Source organism: Ilyonectria robusta (genome assembly GCF_021365365.1).
Source record: "Ilyonectria robusta strain PMI_751 chromosome Unknown BGZ61scaffold_1, whole genome shotgun sequence".
In the NCBI taxonomy this organism is placed as follows: Eukaryota; Fungi; Ascomycota; class Sordariomycetes; order Hypocreales; family Nectriaceae; genus Ilyonectria; species Ilyonectria robusta.
The window spans coordinates 4,395,529-4,418,175 of record NW_025764435.1 but is presented as its reverse complement, the minus strand read 5'-3'; the positions used below and the strand labels follow the sequence as shown (position 1 = coordinate 4,418,175).

Below are 22,647 nucleotides of genomic sequence, written 5' to 3'. Positions count from 1 at the left end.
GCATTGTCTCCAAAGGCATCCGAGCAGGCATCGCGCTTCGAGAGCATGCCTAGATAGATAAAGTCGTTGACGGTGACATCAAAGGTGAAACGGTTGTGAACTGGGACGTAGGCGTCTGTTGCGACCGCCGCCCCTAGTAATGCGAGAGCCGCGACCTGGCGGGTGAGGAACATGGTGTTGGTTAAGGGAGCGGGCCAACAGCCAATTTTCAAAGCCAGGATCCAACAACAAGTAGTTAATACGTCGTCCGCGAGGATGATGGAGTGTCGGCCAAACCACAGCAGCCCGGCTCAAGCGATTCGATGCACAGCAAACGTGTGAATCAGCATCGTAACCGGTTCAACGTTTGACCACCAGAGCGAAATGAAGAAGAGAAAACAAACGGCCTGGAGAAACCGAAGCGAGTCGCCCCCCGGCGATCTGCCTTGATGGGGAAACCGTCTTGCCGTGTATTACAGAAAGGATGCAAGTGTTCAGGTTCACGGGGCATTGCCTCAGATGCTCCATGCTGCCGATTGGTCTGAGAAGCTAACATGTCTCCGGCTCTCGAATCTGCCAGCCCTGCCACGTGCAGTACATGGTGTAATTAAAGGCTTCGATTGACAGCCACTGCGACCTCCTGATATGCCATGTTGACCTTCTGCTGGCATTGAGCGGAGCAAATTGCAGGGGCTTGTACGACACCCATGAGCAAGGTGACAAGGCACTGTACTGGATATTTCGTTTTGGGCCCAACTGGCTTTTCTGAGAAGAACAGTTTTGAGCCTTCTCCTTGGGTAGAAAATAAATACTCATGCATAATATGAAGATGGCCTGCCGAATTTAATCAGCGGTGACTGAGTTAGGCGGATGGCGGGTTTGCCGAGGAGTGTTGTGGCACGCCTCACGGAGATCATCAAAGCTGTCGTACACCAAGCTACGATGAGCGAGAAGGAAATGATTTTTTCACGATGGCGAATACATCAGGCTCGGGAAGGTAAAATTCGCGGTACGTTTGGTTATTTCCTCGGCCCATTTCGACAGGCTCCTCCAGCAGGTGATGGAGAGATTGCTCTAGGACATGAGCACGTCAGGCCTGCATTTCTCGCATGAACGCTGGCACGGCATCTTCCAGCAAACCGCAGCAACAAGACTACAAGACATCTTGCGTCGACTCAACGAGACTAGGAAGGATGCGGTGACACAAATGGAGTTCAGTAAGTGGTCGCCGCTCCTCAAGGTCAAAAACAACTAGACGAAAACGACCAGCTCTAAGAATAACACACAATATCTGTGGCCACAGACATCATACACGAACCAACAGACCTCCAATGTCGCGAGTCCTTCCTAACGGACTGTCAGAAGCAGATCCTTACCGCCCTTTTGAGCGACTACGAGATTTCTGATGCCGCAGACGGGAAGGAGAACGCAGACAACTTCATTGCCAGACAAGATGAAGAGGGGGATAGGCATTCTTTAATACATAGACTACAATGGCAACGTCTACGGAGGTTTCCAGCTCCTCGACATCAATGGCTTGAAGCAGGGCGGGAGCGGCAGAATATCGGGCAGGTTGCTTGGTAGACTGTTGAACTGCTGACTGCGGAGCCTTTGTGTAGTAAAGAATTTTCTGCCCAATAACGTTTAGAAGCCATCTCCGGCGGGTTGAGTGCACCAAATTTCCAAATTCAGCCAGATTAGCAGCCAACATTAAACGACAAGCAAAAGCGCTGACTCGCCCAATATGGCTGAACTGTCCCAGGCTGCCCAGGCCAAAATCGAGGAGCCGCAGCAGCAAATCCAGGAGCTCCAGCAGGCCCAAGCTCGCCAGAAGAGCCCATACGATGCCTGCCAGACATCCCTAACCCATCGCTACTGCAGCGATGAGATGACGACTATATTCAGCCAGAGGTCCAGGCACTCGACCTGGCGTAAGCTCTGGCTGGCGCTTGCCGAGGCTGAGGTGGAGCTGGGCATTAATGTCATTACACCTGAGGCCCTCGATCAGATGAGAGCCCATCTTACCGTCACTGATGCCGATTTCGATGCTGCTCGTGTGGAGGAGAAGATCAGGCGCATGTAAGTCACCGGTTCTATAAGTGTAATCTTTATTTTCATGGAACGTGATGTGCTAACATGGGTCCGACCAGGATGTCATGGCTGTAAGCCAGCCTCTCCTTGCGACAAGACACTCCTAGATTGGCTAACACTCAACCCAGCACGTCCATGCCTTTGGGCTTGTTGCACCGGCTGCCGCTAGTGTGATTCACTGCGGAGCAACTTCATGCTACGTGGGTTTAATGAACTACGCAAACTATCTTGTTGAAGCTGACCAAGTCAGGTGACCGACAATGCGGAGCTCTTCCTTATGCGTGATGCCCTTGATATCTTGATCAACAAGATCGCCAAGGTTATCGCTAACCTTCAGGCTTTCTCTCTCAAATGGAAAGGTGGGGATTTATTCTCCCTCCCTCCGCTGCTGTTCAAGCAGACTTTAGAGGACATTGTTAACTTACATGCATTGTAGCGGAGCCCACGTTGGCCTACACCCATCTGCAGAGCGCTCAGTAAGTATCTCCCTCTACACTGATACTCAGAAGCATCTTTATCTATATTATTCCTTGCTTTCTTAGCTTGCTTTGAATTCAGACCGGAGGCTGACCAGAACCTAGGCCCATTACTGTTGGACGACGTTGTAAGTCTACAACGTTTAACCGACTTGTCAAGCATGGCTTTCCTAACAGGAACACCAGCCGCCCAATGGCTTCAGGATTTGATGTTTGACCTTGAAGCTCTCGAGTCTGTCCGCAACAGTCTCAAGTTCCGAGGCACCATGGGTATGTTGAAGAACTTCAGGCAGCACTCCTATCCTATTGATCCATCACGGCCTTTCACTGACGGCAAGCAGGAACGACTGGAACTCAGGCTTCGTTCTGGAGATGTGAGTGGCCCCATGGCTGCAATTTCATGTGCCCAGGTAAGACCGGGTGGTAAGAAGACTCGACTGATCACCATGCAGATTCCAAGGCGACCATGCCAAGTGTGATGCCCTCAATGGAAAGCTTTGCAAGCGCTTTGGCTTCCCGGCGTTCTATGTGAGTTTTCCATATTCAGTTCATTGCTTTGTCCCTCTAGCGCTCAGGCTCACGTTCTCCTTGCAAAGCCAACCTTTAGAGCCCCTTACTAATTTCTGCTTAAAGGAAATCTCAACCCAGACCTAGTGAGTTAATTGAGGTCCCCTCATATCTCTCATCCTGATATACGAGCCTGTAACTAATAACACCAACACAAGCACCCGAAAAGTCGACTTGATCGTGTCCAACGCCGTTGTCGGGTTGGCATCCACAGCACACAAGGCCGCGACGGACATCCGCCTGCTCGCCTCATGGAAAGAGATTGAAGAGTAAGCACATCATTCCCACATGGATTGTCCAAAATTTAACGCTATCAGGCCCTTCGAAAAATCCCGCCAGTACATTGTGTTCCGCAATAATTGGTGCACTAATAAAATTAACTCTGAGAAGAGATAGGATCTAGGTAACACCGCTGAAAAAGCACTGAACTACGCGCCCACTAACAAGAATCTAGTGCGATGGCATATAAGCGCAATCCAGAAAGTTCCTCTTCCTTTTATTCTGCATGAGCCCTATTACTAACCTTGAGAAGATGAGGAGTGAGAGAATCTGCTCGCTTTCCCGCGCATTGATGGCCAAGCCGGTTCGTTGCCCAAACGCCAACTCCCCGACCTCCTTTCCCTTTGCAAACCCGTCAGAACCCCTAGTATCGCTCTCCATCTTCTGACTCGACGATTTCTAGTCATCATTTGCCAATACGCATGCAACGGCTTGGATGGAGCGCACATTAGATGACAGCGCGATTAGACGTAAGACACCCCAGTTTTGTGCCTCCGAAGATGGGATGAAAACGACAGGCCCAAGAGGCTGCTGTCGATCAATTTTCTCCCACCAAAGTTTCAGAGCGCTTCTCAGAGAGCATTCTCAACTAATACTGGAAATAGGATGGACATTCCAGAGATGTTCCTGCTCGCCGACTCGATTTTGATTGGATTGGACAACGTTACCGATGGACTTGTCGTCTAACCGGCCCGTATTCGGAGTCGATTCCTCGAGGAGCTCCCGTTCATGGTCACCTAAGCGGTGAGTAGCATCTCCTTAGAGCTGCCACTGAGCTCATTATGTTGTAATAAGCTTGCAAACATGCTCGACGGGATCATTGAGTGGAGCTCTTGCTAGGCTAGATCATCATGAAGCTTGTAGCCAAGGGTGCCTCTCGTCAAGAGTGAGTTTCTGCTATCATCATAACAATGACCGATGCTGAACATAATTTAGGGCGCATGAGGAAATCCGAGTCCTCTCGCACCAAGCAGCGAGCGTGGTCAAGAACGAGGTATGTGGACTCTTTTCTTTTATCTAGGCTAGCTCACTGTGTCTGGGGGTTTTTACCCTGTCTAAGCAGATTGTTAATTGAAATCTTCACAGGGCAAGGTAAACGACCTCATTGAGCGTATTCGCAACACCGAGTACTTCAAGCCCATCTGGGGTGACCTCGACTCCATGATGCAGCCCGAGCTCTACGTCGGCCGCAGCGTCCAGATGGTTGAGAAGTACTGCGGAGCCGGCGGAGCCGTGGAGAAGGCGCTTGCGCCGTACCAACAGTACATTGCTGGGTCTGCCACCGCGCAGCTGAACGTCTAGACCGGCTGGCAACAGCTGCTACAAGTAGCAATTAAACATGGAGATCGCAAGTGTCGCAATTTGATAGTCTGGACATAACTGCTATAATGTCATCTATTCACCAACAGGAAAAAAAGTTGGCCAAACCCTCACCCAAGCTGCACTTTGAGGAAACACATGGATAGTGGAATACATAGACCGCAATGGCAATGTTCATGGAGGTTTCCAGCTAGATGAGTTTCTCGCTTGCACATTGCATCTTCTTTGACTAATCTACTACGAAATGGTGGCCATCCTGGATTCCGCCTGGTCTCTCTCTTGCTTGATCTGGTGTTCCAAGCGCTACTCGCTCCTGGGCAGTTAGGCACCATGTAGGGCTGAAGCTCAGACGGGCCAGCGCCTCGGAGACTTTTCGGTCGTTATCAAACTTGTCATTCGGGACATTAGCCGCTGCCAAGAGCGAGCTCGGCTGGACAAGGGGCGCTGTGTAATTACCACGCCAGAGCTTGGAGAACGGAGTGGCGCTGTCAGCGTCACTGGCGAATGGAGATTGGATGGCTTCAGGACTGCGAAAAGCCGCCTTCCCACCACGTGCAATTGATACACGGCCTTTGTTAGATATAATACGATTTTATTGTTGTTCAAGTTCCAGTCGTTTATGCCAGCTGCGATCACGCCGGTTCAGATTCATCACTGATTGCATCTGCGATATCTACTTTACAGAAATTCAGCCGGATGAACCATCATACATATTACGCTTTGGATCGGATGCGAGCTAGAGTCAAGGCACAGCTCGGCCTATCAGTGATTTTACAGCATCGTATTCAACTTGAAGAATGCTTAGTACATGTCATCTTCAAAAGCAATGACTCGGCTTCCGGGTTTCGCACCCCTTGAGAGCAGCAACTTAACTAGCTCTAAATCGCAAGCCTCGGCGGCTTCGTCCAGTATCCTGAGGGCCATGTTTGCCGCAGTCGGAGTCGTCTATCGTGAATCACGGATCGGGCCGGAGCTATCAGTAGGCCGATCCCACTTCATGGTCCGATGATTGAAAATATGGCTGAGGAGATAAAGGCAGACAGTCCTGGTAAAAATAGGAGCTTGAGTCGAGGTCGAGGTCGAGGCGGGCCTGTTGCGCCACCTCCCTCCCTCGCGTATTTCCAATCGCGTGGTACAGTTTTCCTAGTTTGCTCTCCTCGTCCAGCTTTCTGCAACATGAATTAAGGCAGTTTGCTCCGTAATAAATAGCGTCATGGTTCTGACCATTCACATGCCAGCAGTAATGGTAACTAAGGGGAGGTAATATCAGGGGTGCATTAGCCTTGGGAGGTTCTTATTCAGCTCCGAGTTACTAGTTACTGCACAGTATCGTATCTACAATGTATACGCCGTAATTCACCCAAAATCCACCCGAGGAACCAATGTTCCCATCTTGATTCGGACGCGAGTCGAGGCCAAAGAAAGAATAGTTGCAATTCGCGGTGGCTTAATTACTTTGCACACCGCAAGAATGCTCAGTGACGTTGCAGGGCGGCCGTTGCAGTGTGGAGCCTGGACTCCCTGCGGGGCTGGAGCCTGCAATGCAACACGAGAATGAGGCTTGACGCTGCGGAAACTTGAAAGCTGACAGGCGAACCCAAAAGGGAAAAAAACGTGATGCAGGGATGGGGACTTCGCCCACAGTGGGAAGACCAGGTAGGCAGCCAAGATACGAAGAAACGGCGTGGATGTGGAAGTGGAAGTGGGCGTATTGCTGTGTACTACTACCTTGTACTACGACCTTGTACCATTACGAAGTAGCCGTTAGTGCGCCACCTCCCTTGCGTAGTCCCCTGTCGTTTTTCCTGCCTTGCTGTCCCGTCCGCCGCGGCCCCCCGATCTCCCCCTGTATCCCCTGTGTCACCCGTGGCCGTCCCCCAGAAAAGGGAATGCGAAACTACTGGGAGGAGTGATAATAGTCCGCCTTCTGATTGTACATCCGAACACCTTACCCTTGCTTCTCCAAACGAATCTGTTTGCGACCGCCCGAACGCCCACGATCGAACGAACACCGGGCTTCTACGACTCCCCCATCTCCTCTCCTCCGCTCTGCTCTCACATCCGGCCTCGCGGTCTGGCACAGCCATGCCTGGTCGCTGGAGCCCGCGCCAGCGCGCGAACCGCGTCAACCTCATCGGCATCTGCGTCTTCGTCATCTTCATCCTCGTCATCTTCCGCGACAACATCCTGCCCTCGTCGAACCGCCCCAACCGCGGCAAGAGCTTGGCGTCGCAGCACCTCGGCGACGACGATGTCGAGATGGTGGTGGCCAGCATGAAGCACGAGAACGTCTCGTGGCTCGACGAATACCTGCCCGAGTGGAAGAAGAACATTTACGTCGTCGATGACAACAAGGCGAAGCTGACGGTCCCGATGAATAAGGGTCGCGAGGCCATGGTCTTCCTAAGGTAGCTAGCTATCCCGTCTATGCTCCATGCAACTACTCCTGTCTTAGATTCCCCGTCTTGGATTCCCTCTGACCATGTCTCTCTAGCTACATCATCGACCGCTACGACGACCTGCCCGGAAACGTCATCTTCCACCACGCCGAGCGCTTCCAGTGGCACAACGACAACCCCGACTACGATGCGCTCCCTCTGCTGCAGAAGTTCCGCTTCGACAACCTCAAGAAGGTCGGCTACGCCAACCTGCGCTGCGTCTGGGTCCTCGGCTGCCCCGCCGAGATCAAGCCCATCCAGGACGAAACCCCCTCCAAGGAGAACGAGCCAGTCCACGCCCGCCACGTCTACAAGGCCGCCTTCGAGGAGCTCTTCCCCAGCCTCCCCGTTCCCGAGGAGATTGGCGTTACCTGCTGCTCGCAGTTCGCCGTCCGCCGCGAGACGATTCGCCTGCGGCCCCGCGCCGAGTACGTCCGCTTCCGCGAGTGGCTTTTGGTGTCGCCGCTGGGCGATGACCTGAGCGGGCGAGTTCTCGAGTATTCATGGCATGGTAAGCTACCCCTTTTCTACTTCCCCTATCCGCCTGAACCAGTGCTAATTCGGAATTCCTCCAGTCATCTTCGGCAAGAAGGCAGTCCATTGCCCTAACGCTTCCGACTGTTACTGCCAGAACTATGGCATGTGCGACTTGAAGTGCGAAAACGACAAGTGCGAGGGCCAGTACATTCTCCCGCCCTTTTCGACACTACCTAAGGGTTGGCCACACAAGGGCTGGAAGCAGGAGGACCGCGGGTGGACGGGTCTGCCGTAAGAAGCAGCTCCACGATAATACTGATGGCTGAATGGCGCGTGTACGAGTTGGAAGGGAGACGATACCAGGGCCCCGCGCGCAATCTGGATTGCATTGACCGGGGAGTTTGGTCTCGGCGGCATGGGCATTTCAAAAAGGTCGCCAGCATCTGCCTTGTTGGGTTGTTGGGCTGTTTTATTATATGGAATTAACTGAAATGGGCGTCTGGTAATAGGGGCAAGGCATCTCTGTATCTGCGTACGTCAAGTAACCGGGACAAAATTAGCACTAGAAGAAGGAGGGAGTCTAGAAGATGTGAAATGAAACCTCAACGCCATTGATATGTCCAATATCATGTCCAATCAAGATATTCAAGCTATACTCAATCACGCGTTGTGCAGAGATTCTCCTGTTGATCTAATCAAATACCGGTCAGTATTCTCACAGGCTTACGGGAATACTGCACCCCACCGCCACCACGGAATCTCCTGGCCCCACCCCCACCAGCTCAAGCAAAGCCGTGCGCGCCAACGACGCCAAAGCCAACTCCAGCTCTAGCCTCGCATCTCATCAACGTCTCATCCACGTCTCGTCTCATCTGGATGGAAGCGCCTTGTCACACCTCACCCTCTTTTGTTTCCTAGCCTCAATCTTCTCTAGTTCTCCGCACCCCGGTCTCGCACTTGAACCTCGCACACCATGGACCGCGCGCAACAAGCCGCGGCGTCCAATCTCATGGGTAAGATGCCACCCTCGTGGCCTTGTTTTGTTTGCATCGTCGTCTGCAGGACCTGGAACGCACGATTCACCAAAGGCCGGATCGACATGTAGCAAAGACGCTAATTCCCTGCGCCTAGACACGCACAACCGCCTCGTTGCGGACGTCCTCACTCGCTACCGCACCCTCATGATGCTGGCGACGATCCAGGCCGAGGGCGAGCGCAACAACGCCAACCCGGAGGCCATCGCTGTGACGGGCATCTCCATGAAGATGGAGTTTGACGGCCTGGTAAGCCCGAGCCTGCTCCTCCCGTATATCTCATTGGGCAAAGGGGACAGTTGTTTTAACGCATTCCCACAGTACACCTCCATCAAGGAACTCCTCGCCCTCTCGCGCAAGATCAAGGAGCTATGGGTCTTTGGGCCCCTCGGCCGCGGCGACCCCAACGCCCGCGCAAAGGAGGAGCAGATCGACCGTGACGTCGGCGCCGTCGCCTCGCTGCTCGACGCCCTCGACGCCCGCGGCATGCAGGCGCTCGCCCAGCGCTGCGGCGGCTCCTGGGAGGCCCTCGGCTCCGGCGACGACGCGGCCTCCGCCTCGGCGACCGTGACGGCCACGGCGCAGGCCGATGGGACCACTGCGGGCTCGGTTACGACGGGGCGGTGAGCGGTGATGCTGTGGATGGAGCCGGGCATGCTGGCGGATCCGGAGGCGTTTGGTTTGGGCGTTGGGGTTTGCTTGGGACGAGGACGGATTTAGATACCCAGAGCCTCGGGATTTCAAAAAGTACAATACAAAGCGCATTGCATGCTCGTTTTGATGTCATGCCATGCTCAGTGAAGACCAACTGTACTATGCGATAACTCAAGAACTTCACCACGGACCTAAGGACTCCTTGAAAGTACCGGAAACCGTTGATTGTTGCGAACAGGGGCACGCTCCCCATCTAATGCTAATGCTATGTAAAGGCATACAGGCGTTTTCATTACCATCTCATACATATCCAAGGCTCATATGCTTAACCCTCACCACCCTCGGGGTCCTCATCCTCATCATCATCGCCCAGTCGCTTGTCCACATCTCGCTGCACCTTCTCACCGGTCGAATCACGGGAAATCTCAGCAGCCTTCATGCCACCTGCGGTCAGCCACAGGAAGTGGTTCGTCTTGAACTGGTCGATCTGGTTGAAGAACATGTGGAACCTTGCGGGGTGTTAGCATTGCTGGCATTTGCCACAGAGATCAGGTTAGACTTACGAGTTGTCCTTCTCCTCTACGTCAAAAATTCGCTGGTAAATCTGCTTGTCCTTGAACGCCAGGATCTTCTCATCGTACTTGGCAAAGTCAATCGTCTCCTTCTGGAACGCCTCCATCGCCTTCCTGTTGTAGTTATGGAAGACTGGCCGCTCGAGCAACAGTCCCAGGCCGGGAGCCTTGGGGATGGCCATCTTCTGGTTCTGGTAGCTCTCCTCGACACGCTCGAGGGGAGTTCCGCAGCGGACCATCAAGCTAGCCAGGCCGACCATTTTGCGGATTTGATGCATCATGAAGCTCTGTCCATGGACCTTGAGCGAGAGCCACTCGGTATCGTTGATGATGATGGGCTCGGGGTTCGCAATGAAGGACTTGATGTGGCGCTTTGCTGAGGCATCGAAGAAGGACTTCTGCACCGTGTAGTTGTGGAAGTTGCGTGTGCCGGTGTACTTGTCCAGAGTGTCCTGGAGTCGCTGGAGACGGTCGGGGGTGACGCGGTAGCGACGCTTGGCCGTAACGTAGGCGGCCTTGATGTCGCGGAGCGCGAAGTCGATGGGTCCGAGTTCGCGGCCCTTGGGCTGGTGGCTCTCGAGAGTGATGGTGGCCTGGGGTGCTCCAGACTCAGCAGCACCCTCGGAGGCCGTCTCAGCAGCAGGCTTCTCCTCCTCCTTCTCTTCCTTGTCTTCCTCGGTCTGGCCAGACTCTTCGGCGACGTGCAATCGCTCCAAAACAGCAGCCCTAACCTCGGGGTCCAATCGAGCCAAGATGGGCTTGATCTCCTTCTCTTCCACATCGGTCCAGAAGTCCTTCACGTCCGCCATCTTAGCGTTGAGGTCGTCCTCCACGTTGTGCTCCTTGGCAAGCTCAACCAGCTTCCTGCCCAAGAAGGTCTCGGGGTGGGGAGGCAGCAGGCAGTAACTCGGCATGAGGTACTCGTACCACCGCGAATCGCACAGCTGGTAGCAGCTGAAGGCATTGTTGGTCCTCTGGATGTCCCAGACGCGGATCTGCTCCGGCAGAGCATCGTTGATCTTTTGGATGACATCGTCGTCCTCGATGATGAGCTTCAAGCTGATGACGTTGCCCGCGGCGTGGACACCCTTGTCGGTTCGCGCACAACGGATCAGGCTTGACTTCTTGGGGTCGTCGGCGTTGGCCTTGGAGATGGCGCCGGCGGCGACAAAGGCCTTGAACAGGTCCGCCTCGATAGTCTTCTCGTCGCCGTTGACCTGCATGCCCTTGTATCCAGTGCCAGCATAGCCGACCAGGACCGCGACTTTACGCTTGGGGCGGCGCTCCTCGGCGGAAATCTCATCCTTGGAGAAGGGGTTTTTGGCCTCGGCCGTGTCTCCCCGCTCGTTCAGCTTGCGGCGCTTGTACTCGTGATACTCGTCGTTCTTCTTGCGCTTGTCGTTCTTCTGCCGGCTAGCATCTGGTTAGTCCCATTGGTACGTGCGACCCGTCAAAGATGTGCAACGAGAAGACATACCTCCATTCGCCTCGTCCTTTCTCGCTTCGGCCCTTGCCGCGGGTTCGGTGATCGTGTCGAGGATTGCGACGGAACCCATCCTTGCCAGACTCGTTCTTGGAAGAAGCGCCGCCATCGGCATTGCCCTTGCCCGAACCCTCGCTAGGGCGGGAGTTGCTAGCGTTGCTCGCGACAGGAGCCTCGTTGTCGGCCGCCATAGCTGCATCTAATGTGATGTGGTGGAGGGGGAGGAATAGAGAGAGGATCGCCAGTCTATATTTCCATCAAGCACTGAAGCTTGTTTGGGCGTCAGAGAATTTCAATGCGACTTTTAGTGGGGCATATCCATTGAGGCTTGGCGCGGTACCCTAGACCTTCTCTCACATCGCGGATTTACTTGTCTCTCCCCCTACCTACCTCCAGTTTTAGACGATTGTTTTTATCAATCATGTTTCGGAGGTCATTCTAAAGCCCCGTTTGTGCCAAGTATTCATACTTGATTGAAAAGTTGAAATCTAACTGGCTCACAAACAACATATGTCCTAAACGCTAGCAAACACCTTCTCTTACACGAATCATGGCTCAAGTATCATGACTCAACCAGCGTCCCATTCCCAGTCGTCCACCAAAATCTCACCCGCTTTTCCTCTCTCTGTCTTGACAGAATGACACGATGCGGTACATCGGTAGTTCAACTCCCACCCACAACTCAGATATGATACTCGCGCCAAGAGACAGTTCTGATGCGAATACGTCTCCACCCCGAGAATGTTGTCCTGTTCGTTTTTCTCTGGGTCTAGGGTATCGCAGATGGGCCCTAATATCAAGTGCTCGTTCCTTGCTGCGAGAGTCGGCGTGGCTTGTGCGAACGAGGGACAGTCGAAGATGACATGTGCGTGGGTTGGAATGGCTAACGGGCGAGGCGCCGACGTTGTTTTGACCTGAAGTTGACGACCTTTCCCACGATTTGTTATTGTCAGGGTCGTAGTGATGGTGAGTGTTGTCCAAGCTTCTGTTTCTGTCGCATTCCTGTTTTCGAAATTAGAACCCAGTCTCTCGGAGACTGCTTGAAAGAGCACCTACGCTGATGTTTTCTGTGCCTCGACTGGCTGTCCCGGTGACTTTCCAGCATGGATCTTTCCGACTACTGCTGCGACAATGACTGCCACGATGGTCGTGATGAATAAAGATGCCAGAATCCGTACGACGACGGTTTTGTTTATCTTGATCTTCGGGGTTTTGTAACTCGCCGCCTGATACACAGAAGGTACGCCCTCGTCAGAGTAATCCGGCGGCTGCGTCCGAGGGGTCAACGGAGGGCTTATCTCCGAGCCCAATCCATGCCGTTGGCCAACTTCTTGCATCGAAATGTTCGTTTCGGGATGTTCGGCCTGTAAGTCTGAAGATGGTCTCATCGTCGGTGTTTTCGTAGCCGGGGGCGTTTATCTGAGCGTTGAGCCGTCGAACTAACCGCGCGAGGCACGACATGGTGGCAGCAGAAGTGTGCTAGAAAAGGATTAACGAACAGCAAAACTTCAATGAGAATTGGTCGTCAAAGTCGTTCCCTAATATGGGCTCCCCTATGATGAGCCACGCACTGGTATGGAGGATGCTGCATTGCCGCAACTTTGAGACACCTACCATCAGATACACAGCGGCGATACCACCAGCCTCTTCAAGTAATGATATGATTAGCTTAATTCGCCAGGGCAATATTTCACTATGATAAATGACGTAGCGATAGAGTATAGAGCATGTTTGGGATGTAATTATTCCATGTCATGGAGGACCCCTGGCATCGCCCTAAACTCGCATGGCTGAATGCCTCTCGGCTTTGACATACATAAGCTTATGAGATATGAGTGTAAATGCTCTAATTGAGTGAAGACAAACATTACTGGATTCTATCTATAGAGGGCCTCCCACTGTCATCCGTCCTTCCTCGTCGCAGAATATCACTGGCATGGCCGTTCCCTGTCAGTGGAGGTCATAAGAGCGCGTTTTTGAGCTGAACCATAATGCCCAAGAAAAGAAAAGAAGAGTAGCCATCAAGATAACGTCTATAATTTACCACAACTCGCAGTTGAAAGATAGAGAATCTTAGCCGGTGGTGATGAACTTGCTATAGCATTCTTCCTATTCTGAGCCCCTCGTACCTCTCGCAAACTCAATGGCCTGCCTCGAACGAGGAGCAAAAAGAATAGGCCACATGTGAGATATGTACACGAGAAAGGCAAAAAGAAATGATGAGACTGGGATTCGAACCCAGGAGGATTGCTCCACCAGGAAATTGAGGTGTTAAGGTTGACCTTAACCTGGCGCCATAACCAACTCGGCCATCTCACCCGGAGTCGTGAGACCCGCTTGTTGATGGCGACGGAGCTTGAAAATTTGGCTCAAGTTCCTTGGGTAACTGGAAGAAAGTGCGGGTGGAGGTGCAGCAAGACCTGATTCGCTAGGATGCAATGCTTACATATTAATATGCAGGTCTTGGAACTCATCACAGGCATGGGGTTGTTTAAACTTCTGATTGATGAGATCGAGAGGGCTCTGGCCCTTCTGACCGAGCGGCAGGCTTCATATCGACGCTCTTTGATTCGTTTGGAGAATTACAAATAAGTTCTGTCGTCTTGGTGTAGGACAAAACCAACACTGCAGTGCTCTGGGTCCAATCAAGACTGCAACCTCCTTACAGTGCGTGGTGCGTTGGCGGACTTCTTCCTACATCTCACATGCACTATCTACGAGACTACGGATGAGGAACGCCTCAGATACACAAGTTGCTTCAGAGCGGTGAGTAGGGTTTGGACTTCTTGAAGTCACAGAATCCGTGGCTTGCCAAGATTACTACACGCACCCGATCAAGACACGCTGGCCAGAGACGGGCGCAAACAGGGCATGAAGGGGGTGTAAGCCTCGTTTCGTCTCCAATGCCGCCATACCGACACGCGATGTCGCCAGGTTTGCGGCTGTGAGCCGGCCGTTGCAGCGAGATGAGTGGCTGAAGTCCAGCTGTGGTAGGACACATGTGTTGGGACATATCCTGGGATCTGCAAGGAGCAAGCAAGCGAGTGGAGGTGGGCAGCCTGAACTGACCGCTTTTGACACGGAGACGCGTTGCGAAACGATTCGTGGAGCTCGGATAGATCTTCATCGATACCGAGGGACTGAGGGTTGCCGGAATCAACGGAAGCAGGGGATCGCTGTTTGTCGGAGTACCGAGTTGCGCATGGATTCCGGAAGATTGCGAGGGAAGATGGCGAAATCTCCAGCGGGCGCGGAGAGGTTGAAAAGGTTTCAGGAGCATTTCTGATGGGGTGAAGATGACATGGCCATGGCCAATCTCTGGGAATATTGGCCACTGGGCCACAGGATGATGTGCTCGGCGAGCTGAGTGAGCAAGCAGATGAGCTGCGTCACTCGAAACTAGTAGGCTGACTGGGCCTGCTAGGGCTCAACACAGACGCATTGCGACAGAATCACGGGAGATGATCCATGTTGTTCGACAGTGGCATGACCTAGGATATGCCTTGACTTGGATGATTCGTGATCCTTGGGCCATAGGATGTGAAGCGAGGTGAGTCGATGTCGTACTACGTATAGGACGGGTCTCGGAGATGGCATATGGCGTTTTGGCGGCTGGCGGCAGCCTTTCGGTAGTGTCAAGGGAGGGTTCGGTCCGTCCAGACGCCATGGCAATCACGTCATTTGAGAATGGGATATGCCGAACCGACGGCTTGCGCAAGAATTTTGTGCATGGGGCGAAGCTGTTGAGGTGGATGCGTCAAAGGGGCCGAGTGCGTTCGAGGCTGATCGAAATGCGTGGAAATGGGATGGGATGTCTTGGGGCAGAATTGAAAATGGGGTATGTAAGCCATCTAAAAAGAAAGAAAAACGGAGAAGATATGGCGGCCGAAATGCCCAAGAGAGGGGCGAGGAAGAGAGACTCCAGACCTAAAAAAATGCAGAGATGCGCGAGACGAGGCAGAACAGCCATGATTGGGCGATGAGAGCGGCAGATGCGAGGGCGTGTGGGATGCTGCCCGGGGACGCATTAGGGCAGAGCAAATGGTGCATTAGAAGACGACCCTGACCCCGTCGATGCCCCAGTTGGCCGCATGCTGTGACGCTCCGTGCAAACAAGTGGGAGCTAGACTATCACTGTATACGACCCTGATGGCAGTCAGCAACAACTCCAACGGGTGTCCAAATTGGTGATGATGACGACGGCGCTGCCAAATCCCATGACCCATGACCCGCGCGGCATCAGCACGCAAGGTGGCGAATGCCAGCAAAGCCAGCTTCAGCTTCAAAGCATTTGCATACTGGAGGTACAACCGCCGGCGAGCGAGCCGTCCTCCGATTGCCGTGCCGGACCCGCTTTATCAGCCAGCCTATTGCCTATCCGCCCGATCGGTGCCAGCAGCCCTTGGGATAACGCCATCTCAGGCCCAAATTCGACAGCAGTCCTGTGCGCCATGGGGAATTTACAGCCTGAGTGTTGAGCCCAGGGGGTACCCGTGCCTCCCAGGAACCTGGCACCCCCCCCATACCGCGTAGCCCAGGGTCGCCGGGCGGTCGCTCAATCCGCGGATTAACACGCCCAGGCCCCATCGAACAGTGGTCATGTTAGTGTTTGGAGCGCGAGATTTGCATGTACAACCTCGAATCTTGAATAGACACACGGACTCGGGCTGCACAACAGAGCCGTCCGGGGTTGCTCTGCAGCTGCATAACCAAGCGACGGCGCAAAGTTGCAAATGAATGCCCAATTGCCTACACCGGCCATGTAATACACGGCGTTCGGTGACTGTCCTGTACGTAAAGTCAACCCAAAAAAGGCTCCATGAGGTAACAAATTCCGCTGGTCGCCTCCCCCTCTATTTCGCTCCCCGCCCTCGCCCTATCGCTCTGCATGTCGCCCTCAGTGGGACACGGGCAGGCAACGCACCGTAACCTCCCTCACCAGGGCCTTCCGCCGACGACCCGAAGGGCCTTTATCGCATCCACCGCCAGCTCTCACTCGCTCGCCCACTCACCCACTCCAACTCGCTCACACACGCACCTCAGAAGCGCAAGTCATCGCATCTCCCGCACACGCCGCACGCAGCACGCGAAACTCGATCGCACGCCGCCCGACCAAATCTAACTAGCTGCAGCGGACAGTGCCCAGCCCGTACTGTGTACCTCAGCCCCTAGCGGCACCTAAAAGCGGCCGACCGACCGTCCCAGAGGGCTGACGGGGATTGTGACTGGGGTTCTGGCGCAAACTCTTGGGTGGACCAGCCCAGTGCGCTCGAGAGCTCAGCACGCCATCGCTGGACGGCCTTGCCTCAGATCCTCCCCAGAGTTCCAGAGTCATTGGGGCGTGTGTCGAGTCACTCTCTTCCCCAGACTTCGACAGGGAGTTACGATATCTCGCCCTTCCATCGCGCAACTCGTCTCCTCAAAACCAAGGTAGCTGCGCCATGGACCGCCAGATGCTCGTCAACGGCCATCGGCCCTCCTCCGACTCCTCCGCTCCCACCTCCTCCGCCGTCTCGAACGAATCGATCGTCTCGCCCTCTGCTTCTATACACCGCCATGCTCCCGCTTCGTCCCTGAATCCGAATTCGACCACATCACCCTCTTCTACGCCTATTCCTTCTGCTGTTGGCACCGGCCCGGGCGCCTCTTCACCGTCTGTGAGGTTGTCCGACACCAGCCACGAACATTCCCAACACCAACACCAACTCTCCAAGGACAACTGCGATAGAACCCGCTCCGACGAGGAGATCAACCCCCGACTTGTCAAGATGTCCTCTGCACTCGTTGGCAAGACTGTCAGCCCCTTTCTCAAGGAACACATCCCCGGCCTTTACGCTCCCATCGGCAAAAGCAGGCAACTTGTCGGCGCCAACCCGAACTCTGCCCCGACCGTCCGGAAGAGAGACCCGAACAGCAAGTTTTGCTACCGCCATCGCCCCGATTCCAAGTGCCGCCGCGCCGCCGACGAGACTAAGATGGGATTCATTCAGAGTGTAGGTATTGCCCTTGTCAATGACACCGCCCAATTGTCGCTGCTATTGTCGCTGCTCTTGTTGTCCCCTTCCCGTCCTCTTGTCGTCCCCTTGTCCTGTCTTCTTATTAACATGAACCCCTTCCAGGAACTCAACAGCCTGTCGACAGCCGATCAAGAAGCCATCACCCACGTGTGGTCGATCTTCTCTGCCGCCCCCTCCAAGCATCGCGAGTTGATGTTGCAGGGAATCATCACTCAATGCTGCTTCCCACAGCTCTCGACTGTGTCGCGCGAGGTGCATGAGCAGCTCAAGATCGACTTCCTCGCCGCCCTTCCCAACGAACTCTCATACAAGATCCTTTGCTCTCTCGACACCGTATCGCTCTGCAAGGCTGCCCAAGTCAGCCGACGATGGCGAAGCCTCGCTGATGACGATGTTGTGTGGCATCGCATGTGCGAACAACATATCGACCGCAAGTGCACCAAGTGTGGCTGGGGACTCCCCCTCCTGGAGCGAAAGAAGTTGATGGCCTGGAACCGCCATCAACAAGGTCATCAACAAGATCACCAACAGCAGCCTCCCGCCGCCGTGGTCGAGATCGACGAAATCCCCGAGTCCGAGTCCGGTTTGGCAGTTCAGAAGCGACACTCCCACGACGATACCGACGAAGACCGACCTGCAAAGCGACCACGCGTCAATGGATCTTCCAGTTCGCGGCAGCAGCTGGACAAGGAGCGCAAATTCCGACCGTGGAAGGATGTATACAGGGATAGATTCAAGGTGGGGTACAACTGGAAGACGGGTCGATGCTCGATCAAGACGTTCAAGGGTCATGAGAATGGCGTCACTTGTCTGCAGTTCGACGACAACATCATGGCTACCGGCTCTTACGACACGACCATCAGAATCTGGAACATCGAGACGGGCGAGGTCATGCGCACGCTGCGTGGTCACACGTCAGCTGTGCGATGTCTTCAGTTTGACGACTCCAAGTTGATCAGTGGCAGCTTCGACAAGACCATCAAGATCTGGAATTGGCAGACTGGGGAGTGCTTGAGCACACTCCAGTGCCATACCGAAGGCGTGCTTTCCGTCCATTTTGACGGTTGCACGTTGGCATCTGGGTCAATTGACAAGACAGTCAAGATCTTCAGCTTCGACACGAAACAGACATTCTGCCTACGGGGTCACACTGACTGGGTCAACCATGTGCGCATCGACTCGCCATCGCGGGTGGTCTTCTCGGCATCCGACGACCTGTCTGTCAAGCTCTGGGATCTGGACTCGAAGCAATGCATCAAGACGTTCCTGGGTCATGTGGGACAGGTGCAGCAGGTCCTCCTGATGCCGGCAGACTTTGAACCGGATGAGGTGCCACCTGATGCCGACAATAGCGATGCGGTGTCAGTATCAAGCGGCCGCAGCACAACCCCAGTGGCGCCGGAGCAGCCCATTGATGACCGAGCCGCGTATGGGTCGGGCTTCGCATCAGACCCCTCCCGACCACTGCCTCCACGATACATGCTCACCGGCGGACTGGACAACACGGTCCGTCTCTGGGACACGGCCACTGGCAAGTGCATCCGCAGCATGTTCGGACACGTTGAGGGTATCTGGGGCCTGGTCGGCGACACTCTGCGAGTCGTGACCGGCGCCAACGACTCGATGACCAAGATCTGGGAACCGAGATCCGGGAAGTGCGAGCGCAGCTTCACTGGCCATGCTGGCCCCGTCACCTGCGTCGGTCTGAGTGATAGCCGCATGGCGAGTGGCAGCGAAGACGGCGAGGTGCGACTGTACAGTTTTGAAGGCGAGCGAGTGGAAGAACGAGGAACACCCTCGTAGCAAGAGTCTCAATATAGTGCGAGGCTCTGCTCTTCCGTCTTAACGACTCGCGCTGTTTTATGACGCCGAAGCATTTTATGATGTCCAAGATACCAAGCGCATTGACACTCTCACGAAGCATCTGTTGCGTCATTGGTTCTTGTTTTCTTTTTACACGTTGTTGTTACTTTGATATTATGGAGCATTGGAGTTGTTTCAAAAGCGGATTGACGGAATAGCGCTTTATCGATGGCATGCATGGGATTAAGACGAGCAATGATTCATTGGAGGTGAAAGCTCGGGAAGATTAAGATATGATTGAGGAATGAAAGGACCTGGGGGAATGGGTGCCGAGGCAAGGGGACCAAAACTCGGGAGATCAAGGAACGAGGATTGGGGGAGTTTGGGGGACGGATATTTTCAATGCCTTTTTTTCTTTTTTTGGAATTACTGGAGGCAAGGAAGATGGTACACGGAGGAATTGTACCCTAGCTACCAGCCATTCACGTCAGCATAGAAGCAGTCGGCCAATGCCATTGGAGAATTATGACAGGAAGAGTGCAACTCGAGATGTGAAGAGACGAAATGTGAAAGTAGATGACAAGGGAGAGGAAACTGGTGGGGGCGAACGACTGGGGACTTTATCCCGGGTGTTGCCCTGGTGGACGGGTTCCTACGTCCGTAGCTGCACCCGGAACGTGTCTGGACTATCGATAGGGAGCTGCGAAGCGTCCCAATAGCTTTCGACGATCTCCGGTTGCGGCTCCGCGGGATGCGAGGTGAGGTACGGCCAGGCATCCCGGCCAGCCAGGTTGTGGCAGAGCCGGGCTTGCATTGTGGCGGGCGTTCTACGCAGTAGGCGTCCCGCGAGCGGGTTGCGGGAACGTTGGAAGCGTGGGGTTATTCGGAGACGGTCGGTTTGCAGAGGTTCGGTCGGCGGCAGCGGTCTCCGCCCGGGTCTCCGAATCTCCGAGCACCGGGACGAGCACTCGCTACTGGCAGGACCACGGACGGGGACGGACCGGGGGGTTTGGGTGGATGGATGGAAGGATGGGTGGTCGGCATGGATAAATGGAACGGGACGGAGGACGGGAGAGAGGTGGGCCGCTGGATGTGCCTTGTGGATGAGCTGGATGGCGAGAAAGCATCGTTTATCTCGTGAGGATCTAATCTGATGGCTCGGCTCAGCGTACTGGATGTGCATCTAGAAGTACGTACACCGAGACGAACCACGCACATAACGCCACGGCAGGGGCAACGGCAAACCGCAAGATCTCCAGATCTGTGCTCGGAACGATCCAGGAAGGTGTCCGCCGGGAGGCCTGTGCTGGATGCGCTGTGATTTCCGGTACATTGGGATGGCAGATGGCACGACGTTGTCCCGGTAGAGGCCAGCGGTAGTTCACCGCGCCGCCAACGCCGGACTTGTTTTTTTTTTTTTGTTGTTGCTCGCCCGGTGAAGCACCTCCGAGCACGGTTCAGGTCGAATAACGCAGTATAAGACAGCGGGCCGCGGTTCTGAACCAATCTCCAGCGAGGCATGGCAATGAGATGAGAGAGAGAGAGCACCAAGAATCCAGACCTCGGCAATGGCCGGCCTAGGATCGGACATCCGGGGTGGGTCTCTTCACCTCACTCCCGGAATAATGAATAAGACGGCGGGAGAGAGACAGACGCAAGAGGCACACCGGTGTGCGGTGAAAAACAAGCAAGGGACGAGATCAACTTGATGGCGTAGATGTGATCCCTGGTCGTCTCAACCCGGGAGCCTCCGAGTTGCGCTGGAAAGATGCAGCGCGTCTCCATCCGGGCATCTTCACTGAAGGGGGCCAGGCCAGCAAGTTGGTCGCCAATTAATTACCCGACAGCGCTGGCAGACAGGTGGGGCAGCCAGCTATAGAGGGACCCTGGGGGCTGTCTGCTGCTACCCCACCTGCCCTGAAGAGCCCAGGAAGAGTCGTCCGCACCGCTGGACAGTGGGGGTGGTACCTGGACCATCACCTGGGAAAGGTCAGCAAGCTTGGAAAAAAGTTGACGCTCGCTGGCTGGGGGAGTGGACAAAGTGGGCAGCAGCGGCCAGACCCCGCAAAATCACAAGCTCGGTTGTGCGTCGGCAAAAGCTATTTCGTACGTCACTTGGAGATTTCGCTCCAGAGTGTGAAGTGGTGGAAGATGGGAATGGAGAAATTGGGGATCGACATGGCCATTGATTCATTCACCAACGTCGACGCTGTGGCACCCGTATCCTGCAGGCTTGCATCCCCTTGCTAGAGTTAGACGTGCGCCACGAATGCAATCCCCCCCAGCGAAGCAGAGCAGCACACTGATACAAGAGAGAAGCGTCCTCGGCCGCATGGATGAAAGCAACGACGCCCGCCCCATCTCGCGCCCCCGGTCCTCCGTCTGCCCGGAGCCACCAGTTCGGGTGGGGTTCCGCCGCGCCCACCCCCAAACCGTCGCAGTTCCGAGTTGCCCCAGGTTTTGTGCAGAGGCGCAAAGAGCAAGCTTTCCAGCCTTGGGGGAGTCATACAACAGCAAGCCAGCTGCTAAAAAAGCTGTCCTCGGCGTGAAGGGTGGTACAGGCACGTGCAATGTGGTTACCAGTGAGGGGGGAGCGGGGGGCGTGAGGGACGGAGGGAGTGTGAGCAGGCCAGCAAATAGCCAGACAAAGACTCAAAAGAGAAGCGCCTCATGATGCCATGACATGTACGTCCAGGCCGTCCAGACAGGGCCAGCAACGGATGACGGGCGAAAGCTGGAGGAGGGGCCGGGTACGCACTTGCTGTACATAACATGTGCCTGCATGTGCGCCCCAAGCTCTCCTTTCTCGTCCTCCGAGGTCCCTGGATCCAGATTCCAGAGCTTTGCATCTCCGCAAGTGTCGGTTCGCGGGAGGCTTTCCTCGGATGGCCACGCCTCGTCGCCTCTCCCCACACGCCCCCCCGAACCCAAAAAGGCTCCCCAAAACCCCCCGTGTGACTGGGCAGCGGGTACGTACTTGCGCAGGTTACTTAGCCGTCAGGACTCTGACTCCCGAACGGCTCGTGGTGGTGGGCTGTGGAGTACACGCCCCCAGGCCCAGGCCAGAAAGATACCGGGCAAGCCCATCAGCCCAGCCAGAGCGAGCCAGCTACATAGGAAAAGAGTCAGAGGGTCACTTGCGGGAGCCCAGAAGGCGCGTGTGGAATTTCATATGTCGACGGCTACGGTCCGGCGACTCGGCCTTTGGCGGAATCCCTCGTCTCGGTTTCCGCTCCCTCTCTAGACTCTCCCCCATCGCTCATAAAATCATAAATCCTCCTGCTTCCTCGCCCGAGCTCCTCTCCCCTCTCCCTCTATTATTCTTCCTTTTCCTCCGTCCTTCGGTCCCCTCTCCCCTCCAAGTGTGAATCTTCCTCCCCCCCCCCCCTCCCCCTTCGTAGCCTGTATCCGGTTGTTGGTCGTTTGTCGCCTGCCACAACACCCACCCGATCTCCGA

At 54.8% G+C, this 22,647-nt stretch overlaps 7 protein-coding genes and 1 non-coding gene across 8 annotated transcripts; 4 read left to right on the top strand and 4 right to left on the bottom strand.

The window, feature by feature from the left end:
- Positions 1–1,723: 1,723 nt before the first annotated feature.
- On the top strand, positions 1,724–4,694 carry BGZ61DRAFT_489160 (L-Aspartase-like protein; the record flags this gene model as incomplete). The annotated part of the gene is made up of 13 exons (XM_046250178.1): positions 1,724–2,035; positions 2,199–2,270; positions 2,321–2,502; positions 2,707–2,816; positions 2,888–2,920; positions 3,007–3,074; positions 3,246–3,382; positions 3,651–3,696; positions 3,796–3,862; positions 4,012–4,070; positions 4,238–4,278; positions 4,329–4,386; positions 4,479–4,694. The coding sequence occupies 13 exons, from the start codon at positions 1,724–1,726 to the stop codon at positions 4,692–4,694; spliced, it is 1,401 nt and encodes a 466-aa protein (XP_046112983.1).
- Positions 4,695–6,797: 2,103 nt separating this feature from the next.
- BGZ61DRAFT_339171 (uncharacterized protein) lies at positions 6,798–7,922 on the top strand (the record flags this gene model as incomplete). The annotated part of the gene is made up of 3 exons (XM_046239203.1): positions 6,798–7,120; positions 7,207–7,661; positions 7,726–7,922. 3 exons carry the CDS (start codon positions 6,798–6,800, stop codon positions 7,920–7,922), a joined length of 975 nt encoding a protein of 324 aa, XP_046112982.1.
- A 490-nt stretch (positions 7,923–8,412) lies between these two features.
- BGZ61DRAFT_439728 (uncharacterized protein) lies at positions 8,413–9,499 on the top strand. Its single transcript, XM_046244391.1, has 3 exons — positions 8,413–8,640; positions 8,759–8,910; positions 8,983–9,499. Exons 1-3 carry the CDS (start codon positions 8,601–8,603, stop codon positions 9,286–9,288), a joined length of 498 nt encoding a protein of 165 aa, XP_046112981.1. The 5' UTR covers positions 8,413–8,600; the 3' UTR covers positions 9,289–9,499.
- BGZ61DRAFT_439726 (pseudouridine synthase) lies at positions 9,500–11,647 on the bottom strand. Its single transcript, XM_046244390.1, has 3 exons — positions 11,365–11,647; positions 9,879–11,300; positions 9,500–9,824 (listed from the first exon to the last, which is right to left on the bottom strand). Exons 1-3 carry the CDS (start codon positions 11,559–11,561, stop codon positions 9,641–9,643), a joined length of 1,803 nt encoding a protein of 600 aa, XP_046112980.1. The 5' UTR covers positions 11,562–11,647; the 3' UTR covers positions 9,500–9,640.
- Positions 11,648–11,729: 82 nt separating this feature from the next.
- On the bottom strand, positions 11,730–12,935 carry BGZ61DRAFT_439724 (uncharacterized protein). Its single transcript, XM_046244389.1, has 2 exons — positions 12,427–12,935; positions 11,730–12,372 (listed from the first exon to the last, which is right to left on the bottom strand). The coding sequence occupies exons 1-2, from the start codon at positions 12,756–12,758 to the stop codon at positions 11,940–11,942; spliced, it is 765 nt and encodes a 254-aa protein (XP_046112979.1). The 5' UTR covers positions 12,759–12,935; the 3' UTR covers positions 11,730–11,939.
- Positions 12,936–13,587: 652 nt separating this feature from the next.
- Positions 13,588–13,689, bottom strand: BGZ61DRAFT_t17. The gene has a single exon. It is a non-coding gene; the product is annotated as a tRNA-Leu (tRNA).
- Positions 13,690–14,045: 356 nt separating this feature from the next.
- On the bottom strand, positions 14,046–14,805 carry BGZ61DRAFT_29090 (uncharacterized protein). The gene has a single exon (XM_046238573.1). It carries the CDS (start codon positions 14,648–14,650, stop codon positions 14,129–14,131), a length of 522 nt encoding a protein of 173 aa, XP_046112978.1. The 5' UTR covers positions 14,651–14,805; the 3' UTR covers positions 14,046–14,128.
- A 2,333-nt stretch (positions 14,806–17,138) lies between these two features.
- On the top strand, positions 17,139–19,190 carry BGZ61DRAFT_337447 (WD domain-containing protein; the record flags this gene model as incomplete). The annotated part of the gene is made up of 2 exons (XM_046239047.1): positions 17,139–17,363; positions 17,490–19,190. The coding sequence occupies 2 exons, from the start codon at positions 17,139–17,141 to the stop codon at positions 19,188–19,190; spliced, it is 1,926 nt and encodes a 641-aa protein (XP_046112977.1).
- Positions 19,191–22,647: the final 3,457 nt, after the last annotated feature.

Bases quoted from the DNA above. Each gene is read 5' to 3' on its own strand.
- BGZ61DRAFT_439728 (XM_046244391.1), top strand. From the start codon at position 8,601: ATGGACCGCGCGCAACAAGCCGCGGCGTCCAATCTCATGG. The intron at 8,641-8,758 runs GTAAGATGCCAC...CCCTGCGCCTAG, and splicing joins CGCGGCGTCCAATCTCATGG to ACACGCACAACCGCCTCGTT. The intron at 8,911-8,982 runs GTAAGCCCGAGC...GCATTCCCACAG, and splicing joins AGATGGAGTTTGACGGCCTG to TACACCTCCATCAAGGAACT.
- BGZ61DRAFT_439726 (XM_046244390.1), bottom strand. From the start codon at position 11,561: ATGGCGGCCGACAACGAGGCTCCTGTCGCGAGCAACGCTAGCAACTCC. The intron at 11,301-11,364 runs GTATGTCTTCTC...ACCAGATGCTAG, and splicing joins AAAGGACGAGGCGAATGGAG to CCGGCAGAAGAACGACAAGC. The intron at 9,825-9,878 runs GTAAGTCTAACC...ACACCCCGCAAG, and splicing joins GTAGAGGAGAAGGACAACTC to GTTCCACATGTTCTTCAACC.
- BGZ61DRAFT_439724 (XM_046244389.1), bottom strand. From the start codon at position 12,758: ATGAGACCATCTTCAGACTTACAGGCCGAACATCCCGAAACGAACATT. The intron at 12,373-12,426 runs GTAGGTGCTCTT...TTTCGAAAACAG, and splicing joins GAGGCACAGAAAACATCAGC to GAATGCGACAGAAACAGAAG.
- BGZ61DRAFT_29090 (XM_046238573.1), bottom strand. From the start codon at position 14,650: ATGCTCCTGAAACCTTTTCAACCTCTCCGCGCCCGCTGGAGATTTCGC.